The 16,002-nt window shown below is 35.0% G+C and overlaps 1 protein-coding gene across 3 annotated transcripts in view; it reads left to right on the forward strand.

Annotated features, from left to right (window-relative positions):
- Positions 1-16,002, forward strand: part of LOC128693196 (uncharacterized) — a 94,244-nt gene that overhangs the window by 12,755 nt on the left and 65,487 nt on the right. For 2 of the 3 annotated variants that reach the window (XM_053782676.2, XM_070089530.1), the window contains one exon: positions 14,115-14,282. In XM_053782676.2, coding sequence (XP_053638651.2) covers positions 14,115-14,282 — 168 coding nt within the window. Of the gene's footprint in view, positions 1-5,992; positions 6,579-14,114; positions 14,283-16,002 lie in introns of all 3 variants that reach the window. The other variant, XM_070089528.1, reaches the window with a different exon arrangement.

A 16,002-nucleotide genomic window follows, 5' to 3' on the forward strand; every position in this document is an offset into this window, starting at 1 on the left:
GGTTGTTATATGCATATATATATATATATATATATATATATATATATATATATATATATATATATATATATATATATATATATATATATATATATATATATATATATATATATGAATATATATATATATATATATATATATATATATATATATATATATATATATATATATATATATATATATATATATATATATATATATATTGTCAAAACTGCTTTTTATGAAACAAGATTCAATTATATTCCTGTCGACCATGGACTTGCTTGATACTACTTTCTCAACTTTTTGAAAATCAATTGGATGGTTAAAATCTCTTACATGAATAAATAGAGCATTGGAATCTTGTCAACTTCTAATGCTATATTTATGTTGTTTTAATCTTAGTTCGAGATTTTTACCAGTTTGACCGTAATAAACTTTATCGCAAATTTTACAAGGAATCTTATAGACACATCCATCAGCATTTTGGGGGGAATTCTTTATCAAAAGTTTTTTTTACTGTATCAAGATTTTTGAATACAACTTTAATATTAAAAGTCTTAAGAAGAGAAGGCATATCAACCAAGTTTTCATGGTAAGGGAGAACCAACATATTTTTAGTTGAATAAGGCTGGTTGTCCCTTTTTGGATTGTAAAAAGTATTTCTAGCAACTTTAAAAGATTTATCAATTACATTTCTTGGGTATTTTAAAATCATTACCTATTTCATAAATTTTGGATATTTCCTCATCTATGAACTCAGGACTACAAATTCGTAAAGCTCTCAAAAACATTGATGAGAAAACAGACAGTTTGACTATCTTGATGCGAGGATAGAGTCAAACTGTCTGTTTTCTCATCAATGTTTTTGAGAGCTTTACGAATTTGTAGTCCTGAGTTCATAGATGAGGAAACATCCAAAATTTATGAAATAGGTAATGATTTAAAATACCCAAGAAATGTAATTGATAAATCTTTTAAAGTTGCTAGAAATACTTTTTACAATCCAAAAAGGGGCAACCAGCCTTATTCAACTAAAAATATGTTGGTTCTCCCTTACCATGAAAACTTGGTTGATATGCCTTCTCTTCTTAAGACTTTTAATATTAAAGTTGTATTCAAAAATCTTGATACAGTAAAAAAACTTTTGATAAAGAATTCCCCCCCAAAATGCTGATGGATGTGTCTATAAGATTCCTTGTAAAATTTGCGATAAAGTTTATTACGGTCAAACTGGTAAAAATCTCGAACTAAGATTAAAACAACATAAATATAGCATTAGAACTGGACAAGATTCCAATGCTCTATTTATTCATGTAAGAGATTTTAACCATCCAATTGATTTTCAAAAAGTTGAGAAAGTAGTATCAAGCAAGTCCATGGTCGACAGGAATATAATTGAATCTTGTTTCATAAAAAGCAGTTTTGACAATAATATGAATATTTCCTTTGGTTTATATAAATTAGATCCATTTATAATTAATAGAATTTGGGAAGAATTTAATAATACACTGGACAAATAATAATTTTTAAATTTTCTTGGGTAGAATAGTTTGTGGGTGAGTTTTGCAAAGGACCTATCCAAGTTGGGTCGGCGCGCGTCAGGTATTTAACCGTTGTGGGATCTGATAGTGAGGTGCTGGCCAGACCCCTTATATAGCTTCCTTGGATGCTTTACTTTCATAGTTCCTTGATAATGTGAGTAGCCACGAAAGCGCTTGGAATTTCTCTATTCTTTCAGAGTGGTTGTTTTGCATATATATATATATATATATATATATATATATATATATATATATATATATATATATATATATATATATATATATATATATATATATATATATATATATATATATATATATATATATATATATATATATATATGTACATACATATATATATATATATATATATATATATATATATATATATATATATATATATATATATATATATATATATATATATATATATATATATATATATATATATATATATATATTTTGTAAATGAATGGTTCAGAGAACCGACACGTTGATAAATTAGACACATGTGCAACTCTTAGGTATCTTTATTGAGGAAACGTTTCGCCACACAGTGGCTTCATCAGTCCATACAAAGGAGAATCTTGAAGAACAGGAGGAGAATGAGGTAATCAGTCCCTCAACCTTGAGTCGATGTGGTCAGTCCATCAATCTTGAATAGAATACGGCATATGTGCGGAGAAGGAACTTATAAACCGTAGGAAGGAGAGGTGCAGCAGTCATAGGTGGTGTCACATTTGTTCAATGTGGAAGTAGGTCGTGCCCAAGGGTTAGGCAAGCGAAGAATTCCCAAGTATTAAGATCCCAAGAAGTTGCAGTGTCTGACAGGCTTGTAGATGAATGGTTCGACTCAAGGTTAAGGGACTGATTACCTCATTTTCCTCCTGTTCTTCAAGATTCTCCTTTGTGTGGACTGATGAAGCCACTGTGTGGCGAAACGTTTCCTCAATAAAGATACCCAAGAGTTGCACGTGTCTAATTTATCATATATATATATATATATATATATATATATATATATATATATATATATATAGTGCACCACTCACTCTTTTTCCCTCATCAATTCTATGATTCACCTCATCTTTCATAGACCCATCCGCTGACACGTCCACTCCCAAATATCTGAATACGTTCACCTCCTCCATACTCTCTCCCTCCAATCTGATATTCAATCTTTCATCACCTAATCTTTTTGTTATCCTCATAACCTTACTCTTTCCTGTATTCACCTTTATTTTTCTTCTTTTGCACACCCTACCAAATTCATCCACCAATCTCTGCAACTTCTCTTCAGAATCTCCCAAGAGCACAGTGTCATCGGCAAAGAGCAGCTGTGACAACTCCCACTTTGTGTGTGATTCTTTATCTTTTAACTCCACGCCTCTTGCCAAGACCCTATTTACTTCTCTTACAACCCCATCTATAAATATATTAAACAACCACGGTGACATCACACATCCTTGTCTAAGGCCTACTTTTACTGGGAAAAAATTTCCCTCTTTCCTATACTCTAACTTGAGCCTCACTATCCTCGTAAAAACTATGCTTTCAGTAACCTACCTCCTACACCATACACTTGCAACATCTGCCACATTGCCCCCCTATCCACCCTGTCATACGCCTTTTCCAAATCCATAAATGCCACAAAGACCTCTTTAGCCTTATCTAAATACTGTTCACTTATATGTTTCACTGTAAACACCTGGTCCACACACCCCCTACCTTTCCTAAAGCCTCCTTGTTCATCTGCTATCCTATTCTCCGTCTTACTCTTAATTCTTTCAATTATAACTCTACCATACACTTTACCAGGTACACTCAACAGACTTATCCCCCTATAATTTTTGCACTATCCCCTTTGCCTTTATACAAAGGAACTATGCATGCTCTCTGCCAATCCCTAGGTACCTTACCCTCTTCCATACATTTATTAAATAATTGCACCAACCACTCCAAAACTATATCCCCACCTGCTTTTAACATTTCTATCTTTATCCCATCAATCCCGGCTGCCTTACCCCCTTTCATTTTACCTACTGCCTCACGAACTTCCCCCACACTCACAACTGGCTCTTCCTCATCCTACAAGATGTTATTCCTCCTTGCCCTATACACGAAATCACAGCTTCCCTATCTTCATCAACATTTAACAATTCCTCAACATATTCCTTCCATCTTCCCAATACCTCTACCTCTCCATTTAATAACTCTCCTCTCCTATTTTTAACTGACAAATCCATTTGTTCTCTAGGCTTTCTTATTGTTAATCTCATCCATTTTTCTTATTTTCAACAAAATTTGTTGATAACATCTCATCTCTCATTTGCTCTCTTTTTACATTGCTTCATCTCTTAACTTCTCTCTTTTTCTCCATATACTCTTCCCTCCTTGCATCACTTCTACTTTGTAAAAACTTCTCATATGCTAACTTTTTCTCCCTTACTACTCTCTTTACATCATCATTCCACCAATCGCTCCTCTTCCCTCCTGCACCCACTTTCCTGTAACCACAAACTTCTGCTGAACACTCTAACACTACATTTTTAAACCTACCCCATACCTCTTCGACCCCATTGCCTATGCTCTCATTAGCCCATCTATCCTCCAATAGCTGTTTATATCTTACCCTAGTTTATAAACCTTCACCTCTCTCTTCCCTGATGCTTCTATTCTCCTTGTATCCCATCTACCTTTTACTCTTAGTGTAGCTACAACTAGAAAGTGATCTGATATATCTGTGGCCCCTCTATAAACATGTACATCCTGAAGTCTACTCAACAGTCTTTTATCTACCAATACATAATCCAACAAACTACTGTCATTTCGCCCTACATCATATCGTGTATACTTATTTATCCTCTTTTTCTTAAAATATGTATTACCTATAACTAAACCCCTTTCTATACAAAGTTCAATCAAAGGGCTCCCATTATCATTTACACCTGGCACCCCAAACTTACCTACCACACCCTCTCTAAAAGTTTCTCCTACTTTAGCATTCAAGTCCCCTACCACAATTACTCTCTCACTTGGTTCAAAGGCTCCTATACATTCACTTAACATCTCCCAAAATCTCTCTCTCTCCTCTGCATTCCTCTCTTCTCCAGGTGCATACACGCTTATTATGACCCACTTCTCGCATCCAACCTTTACTTTAATCCACATAATTCTTGAATTTACACATTCATATTCTCTTTTCTCCTTCCATAACTGATCATTTAACATTACTGCTACCCCTTCCTTTGCTCTAACTCTCTCAGATACTCCAGATTTAATCCCATTTATTTCCCCCCACTGAAACTCTCCTACCCCCTTCAGCTTTGTTTCGCTTAGGGCCAGGACATCCAACTTCTTTTCATTCATAACATCAGCAATCATCTGTTTCTTGTCATCCGCACTACATCCACGCACATTTAAGCAACCCAGTTTTATAAAGTTTTTCTTCTTCTCTTTTTTAGTAATTGTATACAGGAGAAGGGGTTACTAGCCCATTGCTCCCGGCATTTTAGTCGCCTCATACGACACCCCTTGGTTTTGGAGCAGTTTAGACTATGTAGACCATATTGGTCAGCTTGCGCATCACTGCAAAAACACGTATATTCTGTGTGAATTTTGCCAGTGAAGTGGAGACCACTGCAATACAGAGGTCGTTGGGTCAAGGCATGTTCCAAGTGCCAAAATGGGAACTGTTTGGAGGAAGTCCCCAAAGTGAGGTGTGCTCACAGCTTGGAGACGGGCAGTCTCCCTGTCTGATGTTACAGCCCTAAGCATGTTGGCAAGCACTTTTTCAGCAATGGGCCATCCCAACTTGACTATTTGCAGGCCAGTGCTGCACTAGGTTTTGGTGCTGCAGCTGCGAGTCTCACATTCGGTAATGGCACTGGCTTAGCTAGTGCCCTGTATTCCTGCTGAGTCAGGAAGGTTGTCAGCAAGAATTTGTTTTATTAACTTGTTTGATGCTATGAAACAGGATGTGAGAGCTGGTAGGGCAATCTGAGTGGATTTGTGTATTCCCAGCCCCGCCAGGCCTGAGGCTTGCAACCACTGTCCATCTTCAAGGGGAAGATTCAATACATTCTCAAGGATCGTCTTTAGAAGGGAGTCATATTCCTTGAGTTTTGGACTGCTGAAGGATGGGGAGCCTCTCAGGAAGTAGGTAAGTTTTGGGATGGACAGGCACCTGGTGAGTAGGTAGAAGGCATCATTGTATCAATGCCGTGCATCCTGCCTTCCATCGTTCAGAGGTCTGAGATTTTCTTTTCTAGGGTCAAATGAATGACGTTGGGCTAAAGAGGAGCACCGAAGAGAATGCTGTTGGCTGGATGAATGACTCGTGCTTCTGGTAAAACAGGAGCACGAGCCTCAATGATCTGATGATTGGTAAAAACTATTTTGCATTTGGTGGGGTTTAAATATAAGCCCAGGCTCTCTTTCATGTCTTTAATTTTTCTGATGTCCTCCAGGAGAGATTCTGCAGTTCCGGCCAGGGTATCATCATCTAAGAACCAGATATTGAGCTCACTGGAGAGCGCTTCTGTGACTTCCTTGATGACCAAACAGAAAAGAAAAGGGGCGAGAGGATCCCCCTGTTGCACACCCTCACAAGAGTCAATTTCATGGTCTCCCAACAAAAGCTTAGAAGCCACACTATAACATGATTGTATGAAGGGATAGAGGGAAGGGAAGTGTCTAGAAACTGCTTGGAGAACAGCCTCTCTTCTGACTAAGTTGAATGCACTGGCAAAGTCCAGTTTGATCAAGGCTTTTTCTTCTGACATGTTGTTGATGTATTTTCGTGCTGCGTGGGCAGCTGCTTCACAACCCTGTTGAACATCTAAACAGAACTGAGTTGGTTTCGACACTGCGGCAGCCTCTTGACTCACCATTCTTACTGCAACCTTGGCGACAAGGCGCCGAAGGGTGTTGCCCACTGTTATGCGCCTGATTTCTCCACCCTTTTTCCGGAGGGCACACAGTGAGGCGCGAAAGAAGAAGGGTCTAATGACGTCGGAGCGCGCTGCCAGCCAAGCACACATACTGAAAAATTTGGTGAGTTCAGACAACAGCCTCTCTGAATTGAGTGCTGGATTGAGCATTTGTTTTAAGTGTTGTTGCCTTAAATCGGTGAAAACCCCTGCTGAGCCCTGCGGAAATGACACAGCTGCTTTATAAACACCAGCATCCTGTTGAGTTAAATGTTCCTCATCTGCTGCAATGTCAGGGAGGTCAGTGTTGGTACTGGGAGCTCTGGGTGAATGTTTGTCCTTCAGAGCTTGTGCTGTAATGACGTCCTTAGGAGCGATGGTATCCTCACTGGTTATAAGTCTCAGTGCTCCAGTAGCATTAGCCTCTTCTAATTTTTGCTAATTTGGGCTCTGATTTTTGAGGCATCAGGTGTTCTATTGTTGAAATTTGCCAGGCGGGTGTTTGTCGCCCTAAAGGGGAGACGGTTGAGGTTGTCATCTATAGGGAACGAATTTATTGTCCTATTCACAGATGTTGCCAGAGACTTGTCCCTCCATGGTGGGAAAGCCTGACAGGCATTGCCAAATAACAGTAGTTTGTGCTAGGAACCGTTGTTTGTGGGGACATCAGTGACTTTCTTCAAGAGGTCAGCGAATCTGCTAGCAGCTTGACGGCGGGCTTCTTTGGGATGTGTGTCAGCAACCTGGAGGATGTTAATTTGATTGCAGGTTTCAGGTCATCTGTAGAGGTGAAATCACGGTGGCTGTCAGCTCTGTCTGCTGGGAAGGGCTGATGGTTGTTCCCACTTGGACCCCTCCGGGAGCCTAGACATCTATTGTGTGCACGGATGTGCACACAATAGATGCCTTTATTAAATAAATAGCCTTTATTAAACAATAATCAATAACTATTTAATAAAATAAGTTAGAGCCAAAGTAGCTAATTTTTGTTCTTCATTTATCCATTTTGTTCTTCACTTATCCATTTTGTTCTTCACTTATCCATTTTGTTCTTCACTTATCCATTTTGGCTCACGAAATCGCAATGACACGATTGCAAACAAACCATACCATGGGCGGGGATAGAACCCGCGGTCAGAGAGTCTCAAAACTCCAGACCGTCGCGTTAGCCACTGGAGCAGCTAGCCACAATAAGATTCGTCCAACTAGGTATATTTCTACACAATAGGAAGGTTAGCATAGGCCACCACTGTGACCACAAATGCTGGTCCAGTGGCTAACGCGACGGTCTGGAGTTTTGAGACTCTCTGATCGCGGGTTTTATCCCCGCCCGTGGTATGGTTTATCCATTTTGTTCTTCACTTATCCATTTTGTTCTTCACTTATCCATTTTGTTCTTCACTTATCCATTTTGTACTTTACTTATCCATTTTGTTCTTCACTTATCCATCTTGTACTTCACTTATCCATTTTGTTCTTCACTTATCCATTTTGTTCTCCACTTATCCATTTTGTTCTTCACTTATCCATTTTGTTCTTCACTTATCCATTTTGTACTTCACTTATCCATTTTGTTCTTCACTTATCCATCTTGTACTTCACTTATCCATTTTGTTCTTCACTTATCCATTTTGTTCTCCACTTATCCATTTTGTTCTTCACTTATCCATTTTGTTCTCCACTTATCCATTTTGTTCTTCACTTATCCATTTTGTTCTCCACTTATCCATTTTGATCTTCACTTATCCATTTTGTACTTCACTTATCCATTTTGCTCTTCACTTATCCATTTTGTTCTTCACTTATCCATTTTGTTCTCCACTTATTTTGTACTTCACTTATCCATTTTGTTCTACACTTATCCATTTTGTTCTTCACTTATCCATTTTGTTCTTCACTTATCCATTTTGTTCTTCACTTATCCATTTTGTTCTTCACTTATCCATTTTGTACTTCACTTATACATTTTGTTCTTCACTTATCCATTTTGTTCTTCACTTATCCATTTTGTTCTCCACTTATCCATTTTGTTCTTCACTTATCCATTTTGCTCTTCACTTATCCATTTTGTTCTTTACTTATCCATTTTGTACTTCACTTATCCATTTTGTACTTCACTTATCCATTTTGTTCTACACTTATCCATTTTGTTCTTCACTTATCCATTTTGTTCTTCACTTATCCATTTTGTACTTCACTTATCCATTTTGTTCTTCACTTATCCATTTTGTTCTTCACTTATCCATTTTGTTCTCCACTTATCCATTTTGTTCTTCACTTATCCATTTTGTTCTTCACTTATCCATTTTGTTCTTTACTTATCCATTTTGTACTTCACTTATCCATTTTGTTCTTCACTTATCCATTTTGCTCTTCACTTATCCATTTTGCTCTTCACTTATCCATTTTGTATTTCACTAATCCATTTTGTTCTCCACTTATCCATTTTGTTCTTCACTTATCCATTTTGTTCTCCACTTATCCATTTTGTACTTCACTAATCCATTTTGTTCTTCACTTATCCATTTTGTTCTTCACTTATCCATTTTGTTCTCCACTTATCCATTTTGTTCTTCACTTATCCATTTTGTTCTTCACTTATCCATTTTGATCTTCACTTATCCATTTTGTTCTTCGTTTATCCATTTTGTTCTTCACTTATCCATTTTGTACTTCACTTATCCATTTTGTTCTCCACTTATCCATTTTGTTCTTCACTTATCCATTTTGTTCTTCACTTATGGAAAATTACATTTACTTGGATGTACCATAAGGTACATACTAGTAAATGGTAACTAAGATAATTATTATTTATCAAAGTTACATAGACAAATAGGAATATTTATCTAATTTATTTCTTGCAACTTATTTCTTATATAATTAGCTAATTTGACACCTACATAAATGGCTGTTAATTCCAACTGAGGTAAGGTACGTGATTTAATTGGAGACTCTTTAGAATTAGACATAACAAGAGAAATAACACTATTACATTAAAGGTAACCAACTGCTCCATACGCCAATTTTGAAGCATCACAAAAAATGTGGAGTATATTTTTCCCATCTGGATTGGCCACCTGGCGTGGGAACTCCAACATTGGAATTTTTTTAAAATTGCCAATTAATTTATCCCACCTGTTAACGAATTCCTCAGGCAGAGTTTCATCCCAAGCACATTTTGGCTTCCATGCTTCTTGTATTAATAATTTCCCTCTTATAGTAAGGTGTGACACTAAACCTAGTGGATCAAAACATTTGAAAACTTCAGCAAGCAAAACTCTCTTAGTTAATTTATTGGTCATACTGTAATTATTAGATTCTAACATTAACAAATTACTCCATTACTCATTGGACTTCCTATATGTTTAAGGTGTGCATTTATCGTCGCTTGAAGTAGGAACGGACTGGATGTAGCACCAAATAATACGCTCCTAAAGCGAAAGGTTTTCAGAGGGCTAAGTGGGTCACTAGGATTCTCAGGCCATAAGAAGCGGGTACAATCCCGGTCAGCCTCTTGTAAACCCACTCTTAGGAAAGCTTTACTTATGTCAGCAGTAAAGGCATAATTCTTCATCCTGAAATTTAATAAGATATCTCCTAATTTTTCCGTCAACAACGGACCTGTCATCAAACAGTCATTTAAATTAGGTACATTTTTGTTACTCCTGGCACTACAATTAAACACAATCCTCAGAGGAGTGATCTTAGAATCCTTCTTCACTCCGTGATGTGGTAAATAGTGACCATAAATTTTGGCTTGCTCAGGAGGTACCTCTTCTATAAATTTATTAATTAATTGTTCAGTAATTATATCATTATAGGCAGTCAACAATTCTGGAGTCTTACTCAGTTCGCGGAGCTGAGTCTTTAATTGTCCATATACCATTCTGTAATTAGTGGGCAATTCTGGATGGTTCAGACTCCACGGAAGTCGTACCCAGTATTGTCCAGATTCAAATTTTACATCTCTCAGGTATTGTTCCTGAGTAATAGAATCGTCTGGACTTTCTTCATTTACATTTATTCCAATGCTGTCTAATTCCCACAATTTATGCACTGGCTCAACACCATCCTCTATGGAAGAGTTATACTGGGGCACGACTTCATGAGTAAGACACACAATTATGGTATTTATAGTTTCCTCTAGTCATGAATTATTATTACGAGGAATCCTACCATACATTACATGTCCTCCTGCAGTCTTCAAAAGGGTGACACCACATTTCTTTACCATACCCTTTACAAAGGAGGCATAATAGTCACTACCTATCAAAATATTTATTGGGCCTACAGAATCATCATTAACACCAGAAGGTGCTAAATTTACATTGTGAGAGTCTTTCTGTAGCTTTACTAAGCCCTACTGTAGATATTTTCTCTGGAAGTCTATCTACAATTACTGCATTAACACGTTTTTTCTCATTGCCCAACCTGACAGTTACATAAACAGTGTCATACAATTGAGCCCTTTTATCTGAGAGAAAACCAGATAATTTTAATTAAAGTTGAAGGATCTCCCATCTGTACTTTCATACCATCAAGACATTTACGTTTTATGAAAGTACGCTGGGATCCTTGGTCTAATAATGCAGTTACATTTTTTGATTTATGCCTTTTATCATCAATTTTTACCTGTAACACAGGTAAGGCTACTTCAGCAAAACCATCATTATTAACATTAGCAGCAATTTTTACATTAGCCACTGTTGTGTCTGGATTGTCAACATTATCATTATTATCAATATTATCATATAGACCTTTACAGATGACTATATGGTGTCTTCCTTTGTGACATTTATAACAGTTATTTAATTTGGCATGACAATCCTTTACATTGTGATTACCTAGACATCTGATACATCTGTCAAGTTCCTCCAATCTTTCAACCTTATCATTCCATGAATTGTATGCATTGCAGTTCTTAGCAAAATGAGTACCCTTGCAGAAAAGACAATCTCTCTTTTCTTTGACTGGTTTCTTATTAACTGGGCTACTCTTAGGAGGGTACTTATTCTTCTTACCTTGTGGAGAATCATTATTTCTGATTCTTGCTACTTGATATGCACCTATGTAACTCTTTTTAGGAAATGAATTTTGATTATTAACATTGGGATAGTTTTTCCCTTTGTGAAACTTGACAGATACCTCAGAGTTATTATGTGTTGCATCTTCAGAATGAGTTGGTTGGCTGGTCTGCAACTGAACAATTAATTCTTGTAGACCTAGTCTTATTTCCTCCAGACCAAAATAACCCTTGTGATATTTGTTTGAAGAGCCATTCAAGTGTTTTATAGTTTAATTTATTCTGTACCATGGCACTCAATAACCAGTCCGATTCCTTCAGATTATATTTATTACTTAAAGTTTTGAGAGTGCTCTCCAATTTAACTCTAAACTGCTGTAAACCTTTGTAAGTGTGATCTGGAGATTTTAAATTAACAATGATATTCACTAGAACCAACCTACTTTGTTCTGTATTACCATAAGTGACTTTCAACAAGTCAACTGCTTCTTTGTAAGAATCATTTACATTGGGAAAGGCTTGTATGAGTATATGAGCATCTCCTCTTATCTGTCCTTTGAGGTAAAATAATTTAGTTACATAGGCTAGGTCACTCCTGTCATGCACAGCTGCTTTAAAAATACACCAAAACTCCTCCCAATTTTCACCAGGATTAAATACAGGTAAACATAATTCTGGGAGTTTTGGCAAAGATATATTATTTGTTGGAGCAGACTGATTAACTGCCTGGTTTACACATTTTAATTTATTCAAAGCCTGACTTTTACAAGAAAGAATCTTTTCTTCTATTTCATAATACTGGTTAATCATAAGATCTACTTCAGTCTCATCTACACAGTTTACTAACAAATCTCCTTCATATTTGTTATAATATAATTTGTATGAATCATATCTATTACCTAAAGCATCTAAATACAATTTTAAATCATCAGTTTTCACAGTTTCTTGATTCATTAATTCCAAACATTTATTATATGCCTTTGTTATATGACCCTTTCTAGCTTGCAGTGATGCTTTTTTTTGCTCTATATTCCATATGTTTGTCTTCTACATTAATTTCCTCATTTTCACCCATGATGCAATGTATTAAATTGAACTTATTTAATAACACTGATTATGTACTAAATTATGCACTTCATAAAGGTAAATATTAGAACTTACCTTTGAATAAATCCTAGCTACACTTGAGCTTAGCAATTATGTGTAAGAAAATTGTAATATAAATTTTAAATACACATTAATAATGTTAGCTACACTTGAGCTTAGTAATTACACATGTAAGAAAATTATAATATAAATTTTAAATACACATTAATATAAACTTTAGCCAGATTTGGCTTAGCAAATTTAATGTTATACAAATTATAATCCACTACACATTAAGTATATTTGTGGATTTAACATCCACCTCCTTCTGTCATTTCACATATAATTATTAAGTAATTAATTCACTAATTAATGACTTCACTAATTACCTCTGGTTCAAGAAGGACCAACGGGCAAATTATGGAAAATTACATTTACTTGGACGTAACATAAGGTACATACCAGTAAATGGTAACTAAGATAATTATTATTTATCAAAGTTACATAGACAAGTGGGAATTTGGGACACCTAGGTCACAAAAATGTCCCCCTTCGATACCTACAACTCTCATATCCACAAGTTGCTCTAGACCTATATTAATTACAAGTGAAATGTACATGCACACCAGGAATTCTGGTAAAATTATTATAATTTTTATGAATTCTATATTAAAATTAATAAATAATTACATATACACATTTACATAACAGAAGGAGAATTTATAATCATAACACTCACCAATTAGTCTTGAGATTACTATGTATAATACCCAAAACCTCCCTCTAACTAAATTTATGATGATAACACTGGCCAGAATTACAAACGTAAGTTAGATAGCTTATCTGAGGTTCCTGGAGCTGTCCTGTACATCGATTTAATCCTCAAATTATGCAGAAATGCACATACAACAATTTCGGCTCCTATTTGGGAGGTGTAAGCCCAATATAACCTCTAGAGCGACGAAAAATCTTCTTATTTTCACTAACGTTTTCTTGGCTCATTCAAAAACACAATTGTGATTCTTCCTGCTCGTCAGCGCAGGCGCCGAGCTTTCCATTTTTTATAATATAATTTTTATTAAATACAATATAGGCCATCAACTTACATATAAAATACTGTATTTCCTTAAAATACTTACAGAATTTTCCACATAGCTTATCCATTTCTTAATATTGATTCTGATACATTATACAATGTATTAACCAATATGTATTTCCAGTACTAATTCTGATACATTATACAATGTATTAACCAATATGTATTCCCAGTACTAATTCTGATACATTATACAATGTATTAACCAATATGTATTTCCAGTACTAATTCTGATACATTATACAATGTATTAACCAATATGTATTTACAGTACTAATTCTGATACATTATACAATGTATTAACCAATATGTATTTCCAGTACTAATTCTGATACATTATACAATGTATTAACCAATATGTATTTACAGTACTAATTCTGATACATTATACAGTGTATTAAGCAACATGTATTGCCAGTAGTAATTCTGATAATAATTATCATGTGTTATTATAGGCGTGATAGCGACGAGGTCACTTGGCTTCACCCAGGTGATAAAAGGCTGGATCTCATAATAGCCATGAATAATAACAAATTTTTCCACAATGGAGTACAACTTACCATAAATACTGACACACCTCTAGAACCTGAACACGTTTCTCAAGTGCTGACACATTTATATAAGTAAGTTTATATGTGTAATTTATTTTAACTTGAAGACTATATTAGCTTTATTTTGATAAAGAAATGTGCATTATTAAAATGTTTAACTTTATTACGGCTTCTGTTGACTCTGTAAAATTATTGACCATAATTTCTTTATCAATAAATACAAGTATAGACGAAGTGTTGAAGGACTCTGATAATTTACTCTGTCATTATAAATATTATTTACATAAACATTTACTGTAAAGAATAAAAGACTGGTTATTTATGTCGTGTACTTCCATATATACGAAAGTAAATATTGTTACAATGAGTCAAGTCATAGAGGAAACGTTTTTAATTAAGTTATAATTCAGAATATTGGATTAATAACTTGTCGTTTATTCATAAGTATTTTATTTTAATTTCCAGTATCTAAATATATCTCTTACTTACAAAATAGAAAATAATTTTTTGTAACCATTTTTTTACTATTCTGATTATAAGACGTTTTATTAATAATAATTTAATTTACATAAAACTTAATTTACAAAAAAAAAAAAAATCTAATTTGGCTTTTTCAATCAATAATAAGAAAAAAAATAATTCAGTAGTAATCCTTTGATTTAGAGTTTGAGAAATACGTAACGATTAGACAAGAATTCCTTATGAATTAAAATTCTAAAGTCTATATAGTAAAATGACAATATTTGTTAATGTAGATTCTTAGATTAAGTTAGGGTAAAGTGACTTAGTAGACTGTTGTGTTCTGTGAAGAACCTGTTGTTACTGTTGAAAAAAATAACAAGTTGAATTAACAACTTTAATAAACAGTTCTGTTGTTTATTGATAATAGTCGTAATAATATTATAAATATGGTTATTACACTACTTTTTTTCCAGAGCTCTCTGAGAGTATACAGTTTTCTTTAGTGTATCAGTTCAATATACTTGTATTAGATTAAAAAAAAAATGGAATCCCGGTGTTTGAACTTAATTGGTTCCTAAGTGCTGTTCGAACTGCGAAAAGTTCGATGTCCGAAACAGTATTTCTCATTTCAATGTATGTAAATGTAGTAATTGGTTCTGGGCAAGAATAAGTTACCCCCAAAGCGCAGAACACATACTATAATCATTTTCTTTATTTAATTATCAGCTTCACACACTGGAGGATGTTGGACTGACTCTTCGAAAGTCTCTGTGAGTTAGGTCAGTGTCAAAAGTCATCTCAAAACACTTTTAAAACAGGACCTCCCTGTAAAGTTGTAAAAAATTCGAAGTCACCTGTTGGTCCATAGGCTGGTTGACAGGAGCCAAGTTAGGAGGTTAAACTTCACAACTCTAAATCCACAAATCCTACTATGGATACTAAACATTCAACTCAGTATAAAAAGAGTATACCTACTCCCACTAAATCACAGAATGGGAAATCCCATGTAGTCACATATCAAGTTGTGAATACAACAGACAGTAAACAAACTGTCACAAATAAACGTACTCCAAAATGTGTACTTTGTGATGGAACACATTGGGCACAGTATTGTAATCAATACACATCAATGAAGGTACGTAAACACCGTGCTCATAGGCTGTAAAAGTGCACAAAGTGTTTAGGTGAACACAAAGGAGATAAATGCTCACTGAAGAAATTTTTTAAATGCAAGGGTATGCATCATACAGCATTATGCCCAAGCACTTACGCTGAACAACAAACGACAACAACTTTCAATGTGAGAGATGCGTCTAAATCGACTGCTCTC

This window comes from Cherax quadricarinatus, chromosome 28 (assembly GCF_038502225.1).
Source record: "Cherax quadricarinatus isolate ZL_2023a chromosome 28, ASM3850222v1, whole genome shotgun sequence".
Classification (NCBI taxonomy): domain Eukaryota; kingdom Metazoa; phylum Arthropoda; class Malacostraca; order Decapoda; family Parastacidae; genus Cherax; species Cherax quadricarinatus.